This window comes from Thalassophryne amazonica, chromosome 10 (genome assembly GCF_902500255.1).
Source record: "Thalassophryne amazonica chromosome 10, fThaAma1.1, whole genome shotgun sequence".
Classification (NCBI taxonomy): domain Eukaryota; kingdom Metazoa; phylum Chordata; class Actinopteri; order Batrachoidiformes; family Batrachoididae; genus Thalassophryne; species Thalassophryne amazonica.
In genome coordinates, this window is record NC_047112.1 from 34,717,758 (window position 1) to 34,730,205 (window position 12,448).

Sequence of the window (12,448 nt, forward strand, 5' to 3'; positions counted from 1 at the left end):
GACTCTCTTAACTTCCTGGTCACTTCTTCTACAAGATCGATTCATGAGAGGTTAAAATTAATACAGCAAAACATTTGTAATTCCTGCAAGAAAACCTGATGTATTCTGCTAAAAATATGCAGCTTTAATGATTTGTTTTTCAGTATGACAGTGACCTCAAGCTTAAAAGCCAAACATAGACAAGAATGCTCCAAAAACAGCGGAACTAATTTTATGAAGAGGGTGAGTAAGAGTCCACATCCATATAAATTATGACCAGAATTGATAAAAAGCTGTTTACTGATGCTTTCTGTAAAACCTGACAGAGCCTGAACAGCTCTGAAAAAAGAACAGAGGAAAAGTGCAGGATCCACATGTGCAGAAATGATTATAAACCCACAATAATTTGATTATTTATTTATGTATTTGTTTTTGTTTTTTTTTTTGGGGGGGGGGGCATTAATTTAGTCTACATTGTAGAAATTGCTTTTGATTTTCTTTAACTGTAATTATATTTTGTTCTCTTGATAACTGTACAAAAATGGTTACTTTCTCAATGCTACGTCTTGCTGTTTGTCTGTCTCTTGTCAGGATATCGCAAAAGAACGCAAATGGATTTCAGTGAAATGTGGTGGAAATGTAAGAATTTGGTCGAGGAAGATTCCATTAACTTTTGCTGTGACTCCAGACCAAGGGACTCATGAGTTTTCCTCCTGATACAGGATGAAAGCAATCATCAGTAAGGATCAAAGTTCAGTGATCAGGATCAAATGATGGGATCAAAGGTGAACTGTTTTCGCAGATCAGGATAACAGACAAGTGATTGGGATCAAAGATCACCGAAGAAGATTTGAGAAGAGATCAGAGATGTAAGCGGGGGACAGTTGGACCTCGGTGGGGGGTATTTACCCATCTCTTCTTCGAACATTATAAAATGCAGATGACCCCCCCCTCCCCTCCATCCACCACACACACACACACACTCACACACTTACACACACACACACCAGCACGAGAAAAATAACCCCAACAACAAGTAAAAAGGCTCCAAATGAGTCTTCATGCGTGTCTGAGAAAAGAGGAATAAAAAGGAGAGTTGGAGGCTGCAGTGAGTGTGGCGGTTAAATCCACCTGTTAGATCCTCTGACAGGCTGCAGACACTCTTTGATCTTATTGGTCAGCCGCGGGCTTCGCCGCCTATAAAACACGCGCGCAGACACTTCGGATGTGAGTGCGCAGAGCAGCGCCGCGGAGCGCACAGTAGCACGCACCCGCTCCAAACCGGACCGAACACCTGTTCCTGACAGAAAGCCTCTTCTCCTCTTCTCCTCCTGTGAGTATATCGGCCCTGCGTGTACGCAGACAACACTTTATTTGCGTGTGCGCACCAGTCGGACTGAGTACTTGTGGAATATTTGGTTAAACTTTTTTTTTGTTCCATGTACGAGCTTATTTACGCACACGAGCGAGAAAACCAAAAAAGAAAAAACAAAAACTTCAAACCTTTTTGTGTTGAATCTAAATGTTAGTGTGACGTTCCAACCCAGTGTTCTGCAGCGTTTCGGACCTTCGTTCTATAACATTAACAATATCAGCAGGCGCACAAAAACTACTACTGATGCTGCAATGAGAGGGAAATCACAAAGAACACGTGCAAATATTTAAAGAATTTAAATTTGCGAATGCAAGAATCTTTTAGTTTTGAAGGGTGATGTCATACAGCTTTAAGTGACTGTTTTTTATTACGTCTGCCTGCAGCCAGAGTGCGGCTGAAAACAACCTGTAGTGTTCAGGCAGCACTGCTCATGTTGCATTTACAGACTCTGCTCTAAATGTAGTCGCAGTCTGATTTATCTGTGTTTGATTTAATTCGCTGACTGTTGTTGAGAATATTTTGTTGTTCGTTCCTGTTTTATGATGAAAACCACTGTTGTGTCTGAGAGAGGCCACAGCACAATGATAAAACACCTGCGTCAATACTACAACAGGGATTTATGTTCAAAAACCTGTTGCAAACCCAGACAACACATTTAACCACGATGGATTAGTGGTTAGCACTGTTGCCTCACAACAAGAAAGTCATGGGTTCGATTCCCACCTGTAGCCTTTCTGTGTGGAGTTTGCATCTTCTCCCCGTGTTTGTGTGGGTTTCCTCCCGGTGTTCTGGTTTCTTCCCACGTTTAAAGACATGCAGGTTAGGTGAATTGCAAACTTTATAATTGTCCAGGTCTCCTTTGCAAAAGAGGTCTCAGTCTCCGTGGGATGAAAACCTGGTTAAATAAAGGTTAAATTAAATAAACCTACAGCAAATGCAATAATTTGATTTGATTTTTTTTTATTCAAATTTGGACAACACACAAACATCTAGAAAATATCCATAACACGAAGAACAGCTCTCAGCCTCTTACTGCGGCAAAACCCTCTGTGAAATAACCCACAGGTTTTCTGAGAAGTAGGTTTGAAACTTAAAGGGGCATTATTGTGGTAATGCATTTACTGCTGAATAGTAAGTTGATAATTTATTTAGCTTTGGCTGTATTTCTTTTTATACTACACTAGCTAAAGCAGAAAAGACAGTTAAAATAGTGAAAAATTCTGGGCATTTTTCTGTTACCTCACTGTGGCAGTTTTTGTCCAGTTGTTTGGGCTGGAAACCATCAGCTTCATCCACAAATGCTGTGGGCTTATTGTTGTGACAGCCAAATGACAAAGGATCTGCAGAAATTTGACATCATGTCGGCAACATTAAATAATTCACATCTCTTGTACCTGGTTCACATGGCAAGGGTTTAAAATTATCATTAGGTTTTCAATACCTGAGAGACCACACACGGTGATAAAAAATTATATAGATAAAACAGTTTTGGTCATACAGTGTGTGGTGTGCAGCCACATGGTAAAGACAACACACCACACATGATAGTGCAGCAGCTAAGAGAATATTTAGAGCAAAATCGTGCAAATGGTGATACAAGCACCAAAGCTGCCACAAATACTCCTTAGACATTACTCTTTTGGAAAAAACGACTGGCCACTTGAATTTTCAATATCAGCAGTAGGGTTGGTAGGGTCAATTGAAGAATTACACGGGTCAAAATTAAAAATGCTCAAATTGTTTTGAAAACTACACCACATTATTTGTCTGATTGTAAAGATTCCAAAAAGGTATCGTTTGGACAATCTGTGACTGAATGATCAGGAGTTATGGGGTAAAAACAGCAAAAATGGTGACAAAGGTCAGTTTCAGTTTGTACAGGGGTCAAAAGTTAAAGTTGCTCCAATTTTGGTAAAAAAATGATGCAAATTATTAGTTGAGTAAACAGGGTTTTAAAAAGGAATAGTTTGGACCCTGTATCACGCTTCGTTATCATGTTACGGGGTAACATATATCATAGAATCCAATGGACGTTGACCTTGTTTAACCTTTACTTTGGGGACCAAACATTCAGCACAATCAAAACTATTCCATTTATTAATCCTATTAGCTTAACCAATAATTTGCATCGCTTTTCACCAAAATTAGAGCAAATTTAACTTTGACCCCTGTACAAACTGAAACTGACCTTTGTCACCATTTTTGCTGTTTTTACCCTATAACTCCTGATCATTAATTCATAGATAGTCCAAACTATACCTTTTTGGAATCTTTACAATCAGACAAATAATGTGGTGTAGTTTTCAAAATTATTTGAGCATTTTTTATTTTGACCCCTGTGTAGTTCTTCAATTGACTCCTACCTGGCCGCCTATTGAAAATTCAAGTGGCCAGTCAGCTTTGTCAAAAGAGCAATGTCTAAGGAGAATTTGTGCCAACTTTGGTGCTTGTATCACCATTTGCACGATTGTTTCAGTTATCTGTTGCACTATGAACAGATCTCACATACAAACATTCCCAGGTCAGACGGAAAATCTTGCAAAGCCTCTCAAGATTAAACGTGACTTTGGAGTAAATGAACATGGTGGACGAGGAAGAAGAAATGGCAATAGCTTGTGGACAATTTTTAATGGAGAAAAAAAAACTATGCAAAAAGAGAAGGCGTTGGTTAAACGAGTGGAGACTGCCAGCACCGGACTTTCTGGTGCGCCGTGACAACTGTTTTGATTTTGGATTCCCCTCTGTGCGTCCGTCACCTTGCTTTCTGATCGGCTACATGTCACATTCTACAGGCTGTGTGCTTGTTTGTGCTCGCTCACACCACACACAGTGGGATATCTGATAAGATTATCTTTAGAGCAATACGATAGTTGGAGCATCTTTAAGATTGTTGGACGGGAAAGACCGAGTTTGAAATCGGCCTAATTATCTTGCTGTGTGAACCAGGCGTTACTGGACTTTGTAAGACTTGGAACAAAGGCACAGACACGAAAAAGTGTAAAAACCATTAACCATTTCAGTGATGGGGGGAAGAAAAGTCACATGACTGCTGCTGTTGGGTTTGAAATGGCTTTTCTGCTCTGCGCTTTTACCAAACGCTCAGGCTCAGTCACTTTGCACCAAACTAATGGGAAAGCTGATGGTAAATTTATATATTATAAAATGCTTGACAGGAGGTTTGCAGACAGCAAGTGAGTCAGAGAAAATCATAATAAAATGTACCCAGTGCACACTGTACGCCCACAGAATAATATATATATGCATACACACATCAAAGCCAAATTAAATGTGCTCACAGAGAAAGACAAAAGAATCTGGAATAAAACATATACCGCTGCAATGCAGGCGGTCCAGCAGCTACCAATGTCTTACATGTGGCAGGTGTGCAGTCAGTTGGAATAATAATACAAAAGACAAGAAAATTCACTTGCACGCCCTGCGATAGACTGTGCAAGACCAGTTTGGCTTGGCCAGGATGAATGAAGCCAGAACATGCCCACATATGTGCAAAATACCAAGCTAGCTAAGGCTAACATGCAAGGTAACCTGGGTTGGGGTGATATATTAATTTTTGATGACTAGGAGGTGACTCAAAAAAAAAAAAATCGTGTTGCTCAGCTGCTGATATTATAAGCTATGACTGCCATATAGCCTCAACAACCATGGTGGTATCTGTGTAACTAACATTACCTGTCAATTCCTGCAAATACTGCTAATATAAAACTTAAATAATGCTACAATTTTACTCACCAAAAATACTGGTGCACAGGCTTTTATGATGGTCCATTAGTACTATTAATTATACGTCAAGACTTGGAGCATGTGCTGGTGCAGTGCTTCACCATATCCATGACCTCATGGAACCGCTCGGATCCTGAATGGCAATCACCAATGAAGACAACTGGTCCATCCCCACATCTGTAAAATAACCATCTAAGTGAAACATGGTCATCTCCTTGGTCTTCTCCACCGAGCGAGTCTCTCTAAGTAACTACTCATGCTACAAAGTCATTCCAGCAGTACCCAAGGATCCTCTGAAGAGATCTCGTACCAAAGACATCCAGTCAACGCCTTAGTTCATTGGATAACTTCCAAGTCTTAAGTCAAATATGGCCATCGGGTATTGCGAAGGCTTTGCGTCCGTCCATCCATCTGTGCTCAGCATAAGTCCAGTTCTATTATGGCCAGAGTGTTCAAATTCACAGGAAACATACTTTGGACAAGTTCAAAGATGGCTAAACAGGACTTCTGTGCTAGTCACAGTTTGTCCATCACGAACACCATGTTCGAGCACAAGGGTGTCCATAAGTGCACGTGGCACCAGGACACCCTGAGCCGGAGGTCGAAGATCGACTTTGTAGTCGTATCATCTGACCTTTGGCCACGTGTCTCAGACACTCGAGTAAAGAGAGGGGCAGAGCTGTCGACCCGATCACCACCTGGTGGTGAGTTGGATCCGCTGGGAGGGGAGGAAGCCGGTCAGACCTGGCAGGCCCAAACGTATCATGAGGGTCTGCTGGGAACGACTGGCGGAACCCTCTGTCAGCGAGGTCTTCAACTCCCACCTCCGGGAGAGCTTCTCCCAGATCCCGGGGGAGGTTGGAGACATGGAGTCCGAGTGGACCATGTTCTCCACCTCCATTGTTGATGCGGCCACTCGTAGCTGTGGTCACAAGGTTTCTGGTGCCTGTTGTGGCGGCAATCCCCGAACCCGGTGGTGGATGCCGTCAAGCTGAAGGAGTCCTACTTATCTCTGTTGGTAGGTGGGACCCTGAAGGCAGCTGACAGGTACCGGCAGGCCAAGCGTGCCGCAGCCCTTGCGGTCGCAGAAGCAAAAACTCGGGTCTGGGAGGAGTTCGGGGAGGCCATGGAGGAGGACTATCAGTCAGCCTCGAAGAGATTCTGGCAAACCATCTGGTGCCTCAGGAGGTGGAAGCAGCTCTCCACCAGCATTGTTTACGGTGCGGGTGGGGAGCTGTTGACCCTGACTGGGGATGTTGTCGGGCGGTGGAAGGAATACTTAGAGGATCTCCTCAATCCCATCGTCACGTCTTCTGAAGAGGAAGCAGAGACTGGGGACTCAGAGGTGGACTCATCCATTACCCAGGCCGAAGTCACCGAGGTGGTTAGAAAGCTCCTCGGTGGCAAGGTTCCTGGGGTGGATGAAATCCGTCCTGAGTACCTTAAGTCTCTGGATGTTGTGGGACTGTCTTGGCTGACACGCCTCTGCAACATCGCATGGCGATCGGAGACAGTGCCTCTGGATTGGCAGACTGGGGTGGTGGTCCCTCTGTTTAAGAAGGGTGTGTTCCAACTATAGGGGGATCATACTCCTCAGCCTCCTCAGTAAGGTCTATTCCAGAGTACTGGAGAGGAGAATTCGACCGATGGTCGAACCTCGGATTCAGGAGGAGCATTGTGGTTTTCGTCCTGGTCGCAGCACACTGGACCAGCTCTACATGCTCCATCAGGTGCTCGAGGGTTCATGGGAGTTCGCCCAACCAGTCCACATGTGTTTTGTGGATCTGGAGAAGGTGTTTGACCGTGTCCCTCGGGGCACCCTGTGGGGGATGCTCCGGGAGTACGGGGTCCGGGGTCCTTTGCTAAGGGCTATCCGGTCCCTGTACGACTGCAGCAGGAGCTTGGTTCGCATTGCCGGTAGTAAGTCAAACCTGTTTCCAGTGCATGTTGGCCTCCGCCAGGGCTGCCCTTTGTCACCAGTTCTGTTCATTATTTTTATGGACAGAATTTCTAGGCGCAGCCAGGGTGTAGAGGGGGTCTGGTTTGGGAACCACAGAATCTCGTCTCTGCTGTTTGCGGATGATGTGGTTCTGTTGGCTTCATCAAATCAGGACCTTCAGCGTGCACTGGGGCAGTTTGCAGCCGAGTGTGAAGTGTCCAGGATGAGAATCAGCACCTCCAAATCCAAGGCCATGGTTCTCGACCGAAAAAAGGTGCTTTGCCCTCTTGAGGTCGGTGGAGCGTCCTTGCCTCAAGTGGAGGAGTTTAAGTATCTCGGGGTCTTATTCACGAGCGAGGGATGCAGCATCTGCAGTGATGCGGTCACTGTATCGGACCGTCGTGGTGAAGAGAGAGCTGAGTAGGGGGGCAAAGCTCTCGATTTACCGATCAATCTACGTTCCGATCCTCACCTATGGTCATGACCGAAAGAACGAGATCGCGAGTGCAAGCGGCCGAGATGAGTTTCCTCTGCAGGGTGGCTGGGCGCTCCCTTAGAGATAGGGTGAGGAGCTCGGAGTCGAGCCGCTGCTCCTCCACATCGAAAGGAGTCAGTTGAGGTGGCTCGGGCATCTCTTCCGGATGCCCGCTGGACACCTCGCTGGAGAGGTGTTCCGGGCACGTCCCATTGGGAGGAGGCCCCGGGGAAGACCCAGGACACGCTGGAGGGACTACATCTCTTGGCTGGCTTGGGAACGCCTTGGGGTTTCTCCGGAGGAGCTGGGGGAGGTGTGTGTGGATTGGGCGGCTTTGCTTGAGCTGCTGTTCCTGCGACCCGACTCTGGATAAAGAGGAAGAAAATGGATGGATGGACAAACATGACCTATTTTAAGAGGTTAAAAAGTCACATTGTGTTTCAGTCGGTTTGGTTTGTTTTTGAGTGGCGGGGATGACAGCCAATCAGAGTAGAGCTGCACCGTGACGTCAGTGGCTGGTCTTTCCAAAACCGCTTTAGGTTATATACATGTCTCTCATATACGAGGGCTGTCAATAAAGTATAGGTCCTTTTTATTTTTTTCAAAAACCATATGGATTTCATTCATATGTTTTTATGTCAGACATACTTGAACCCTCGTGCGCATGCGTGAGTTTTTCCACGCCTGTCGGTGACGTCATTTGCCTGTGAGCACTCCTTGTGGGAGGAGTCGTCCAGCCCCTCGTCGGAATTCCTTTGTCTGAGAAGTTGCTGAGAGACTGGTGCTTTGTTTGATCAAAATTTTTATCTAAACCTGTGAGACACATCGAAGTGGACACGGTTCGAAAAATTAAGCTGGTTTTCGGTGAAAATTTTAACGGCTGATGAGAGATTTTGAGGTGATACTGTCGCTTTAAGGACTTCCCACGGTGCGAGACGTCGAGCAGCAGTCCCAGGTGCCGTCGTCAGCCTGTTTCAAGCTGAAAACCTCCACATTTCAAGCTCTATTGATCCAGGACGTCGTGAGAGAACAGAAGTTTCAGAAGAAGTCGGTTTCAGCATTTTGTCCGGATATTCCACTGTTAAAGGAGATTTTTTTTTAATGAAAGACGTGCGGACGGGTCCGCGCATCGGGACGCAGCCGGCGCGGTGCGGCGGCACAGGAAAAACACCTCCGTGTTGATAACCATTTGTACAATCCAGGCGGCTTTTGATGGCTTTCAGTGGAGTGAGTATATGAGAAATTGTTTAACAGCTGGACATGTTCCAACTTGTCCTTAAGGCTTCCAACAGAGGTGTCTTTCCAGTGGCGGAGCGTCGCAGTGGCTGCGAGCCGACGCTGCAATCCATCCGCACGTCTTTCATTAAAAAAATCTCCTTTAACAGTGGAATATCTGGATAAAATGCTGAAACTGACTTCTTCTGAAACTTCTCTGTTCTCTCACGACGTCCTGGATCAATAGAGCCTGAAATGTGGAGGTTTTCAGCTTGAAACAGGCTGATGACGGCGCCTGGGACCGCTGCGTGACCGTGGGAAGTCCTTAAAGCGACAGTATCACCTCAAAATCTCTCATCAGCCGTTAAAATTTTCACCGAAAACCAGCTTAATTTTTCGAACCGTGTCCACTTCGATGTGTCTCACAGGTTTAGAAAAAATTCTGATCAAACAAAGCGCCAGTCTCAACTTCTCAGACAAAGGAATTCCGACGAGGGGCTGGACGACTCCTCCCACAAGGAGTGCTCACAGGCGAATGACGTCACCGACAGGCGTGGAAAAACTCAAGCATGCGCACGAGGGTTCAAGCATGTCTGATGTAAAAACATATGAATGAAATCCATATAGTTTTTGAAAAAAATAAAAAGGACCTATACTTTATTGACAGACCTCGTATTATGTAAAAGCTAGTGAGAAAAACATTTCTAAAACTGAAAACTGTTTTTGGAACCTAATAACACCTCTGAACTGATGCTAGCATGGTGACATCGCAGGCTGGTAGCTAGCTGCAAAACTCCATGTTGTTTGTGTGTAAATATAAACTCTTTGTCATATATTATGTGAAAGCTAGCAAGAAATAAACACTTCTAAAACTGAAAAGGCTGTTTTCGTAATGTGCTAACACCTCTGGAGTCATTTACATTTTGTGGACGTTAGCTTGCACAATAACTAAAAGCTAACTTCCTATGGAGTTAAATTTGTTTCATTAAAACCTGAAAATGCACAGAGGGTAAGTAAGGCCCTTCGGCTGCTCCCTTGTTTGCACTCGGGGTTGCCACAGCAAATCCAAGGTGGACCTTCATGTTGAATTGCCACAGGTTTTACGCCAGATGCCCTTCCTGATGCAACTCTACATTACATGGAGAAATGTGGCAGGGGTGGGATTTGAACCCGGAACCTTCTGCACTGAAACCAAGCACATTAACCACGTGGCCACCACCCCTGCCTGAAAATGCACAGAGGGTGATCTACAAATATTCCTTGGTTTGCACAACTTCCGCTCTTGTCAAAAACCTCATGTACACGCAAGGCCTCTTGCAGACGCTGTTAAAATGTAAATTGTTTTTGATTGATAGAGGGACCTTAATGAACATGTGCAAGTTGTACACAAGATTTTAATAATTAATTTAACAACTGCAAATTATAAAGAACACATTGCTCAGCATTGCGTTATATTTGTGAGTTTACTCAGCCATTTTGCAAATGCAGAACGCCAACTTTAAAATTTGCCAATAGAAGAAATTTAAGTTATTTAAAAAACTCCATTGCAATAATTTCTTAAAAATTTTGAGTTTTGCCAATGTTTTTTTGGTGTAAAATTGTTCAGCGTGTGCTCACATCTGACTACTGTAACACTGCACTTCAGTTTAATGCTGGAAGGTTAATAGATTTTGCAAGTCAGAGCAAATTTACATTTTTTTTTTTTTTCTCACTCTGCTCTCCGTGGCCAAACCAGCATCTAATCATTTACATCTTCCCTCGGTCTGCCATTAATTTCAGATACACCTGATTGCACCGGCAGCTCCACACCCACACAGCCCGCCCTCCATCTGGTGGGACCATGTGGGTTCTGGATAAGATCCGTGGTTCTGTGGAAACTGGTGTGCTGCGACAGGGGGAGAACACAGACAAAGGTGCCACCCAACCCTACAGCAACGTCCTCACTCCTGACAAGATTCCAGACTTTTTCATTCCTCCAAAACTGGTCAGCTGCTCCCCAGAGCCTGAGGTTCCTCAGGTAAAGCCCAAAGAGGGGTTACAAGTTTCTGCTTCAGAGCAAGCCATTGGCAGTGGGAGGAAGATCAGCAGTCCACGAAGTCCACGTCTGGTAAGCAAACTTGCAGGAGACACCAAGAACTTGCTGAGAGCCGCAAACCGCCACATCATTCAGATAGAGAGTGCAGATGATGTTGTGATTGGCGACACAAATGCAGACCCCCAGTCTCAGACGGCCATGTCCTTGCCTTACGTACCCAAGACCCAAACATCATACGGCTTTACAACTCTGAAGGAGAGTCCTCACACTCGCCGTAAAGAGTCGCTGTTCCACTGTGACGTCATTAGTCCCATAACCTCCCCAAACAGCCAGAGGAAGACTCAGGAGAAAGGCGGAGCCAGTGAAGGGGTTACCCATCTGAATCCAGCCAACTGCAACACATCCCACATGAACCCTTATCGCTATTTCAGTGGTGGGGAAAGTGATACCTGCTCTTCAGCTGAATCTTCTCCATTTAGCTCGCCTCTGCTCTCCCGCTCTGCCTCCCTGCTCAAGCTCTTCACTCATGAGACACAAGCCAAGGTGGAGAAAGCCAAGCGGACATTTGCACGCCACAGCTCCCTCTCGACTGATGAGTGCAGCTCGGCTGAGCCCAGCCCCAACATTCCGCGACGGCTCCACGTCCCCTCCTTCCACGGTGGTGCCGGAGCATCGGACCACATGCTTCACCGGGAGCACACCATCAACCTGCACAAAGGAGGAACGATCAGGATCAGCGCCAGCTACGACTCCGGAACTTCCCGCCTGCTCATCCGTGTCCTGGCAGTGGAGAGTCTGTACGACAAACACTTCGATATCAAAAGCATCAACTGCTGTGTGTCGGTGTACCTGAACCCGGGCAAGCAGCAGAAGCAGAGGAGCAACATCATCAAGAACAGCCGCAAACCAGAGTTCAACGAGGACTTCTTCTTTGACTCTATCAGCGCAGCTCAGGTGAAGAAACTGTCTGTGAAGTTCAAGGTGGTTAACAAAGGCACCAGTCTGAAGCGGGACACACTGTTAGGTGAGCGGGAGGTGCTTCTCACGAAGCTCCTTCCAAGGCTTTAAACCGCACGTTCTGCAAGTCACCACAGGCAAAAACGTCAAAGGATGCTGACTCAACCTTCAGTTAGGCTCAGATTTATATACGGTTTGCTCTTCATCATTTTTATTCAGTCACAAAAATAAGAAGTGAGGGAGAAAATGACCCATGAGAGATTTGGCTGAATCCTAATGAAACCAAGTTGATTTTCCTAAACGTCGTTGAGTCAACATCCTCACTTGGTACTGTTTTGGTGCCACCTCTCCTAGTGACCCTGCCTGCACAGTGCATGTCGTGTGGCATGGCCCTACCGTTGTAACATGATGTAAAATCCGTCACAGCACTGAATGTGATTGTGCAGCACGTTTTGTGTTCATGTTTTTGTGAATCGGTGTGTTCTTTGAAGTGGCTCGACGTTCTGATGTGCAAATGACCCTTTGAACCCGGTTGGAACTACACCTGAGGGTGATGGACAAACACAGCAACCACAATAGCCAAATTTACATACACATCAGAAATGGATGCAATGCAAGTAAAATCTGGAAAAGAATTAAAGTTCAGGTAGTTGATGTGAGTACTGCAGTTTGAATCACGTTTTAAATGATTAATGTTGCTATCAGAGCTTCTTCTCTTCATAATGTGCTTTT

The 12,448-nt window shown here is 45.3% G+C and overlaps 1 protein-coding gene across 1 annotated transcript; it reads left to right on the top strand.

Moving 5' to 3' along the window:
* The first annotated feature begins 1,213 nt into the window (after positions 1-1,213).
* Positions 1,214-11,987, top strand: LOC117518595 (C2 calcium-dependent domain-containing protein 4C). The gene is made up of 2 exons (XM_034179767.1): positions 1,214-1,309; positions 10,487-11,987. The coding sequence occupies exon 2, from the start codon at positions 10,565-10,567 to the stop codon at positions 11,825-11,827; it is 1,263 nt and encodes a 420-aa protein (XP_034035658.1). The 5' UTR covers positions 1,214-1,309; positions 10,487-10,564; the 3' UTR covers positions 11,828-11,987.
* Positions 11,988-12,448: the final 461 nt, after the last annotated feature.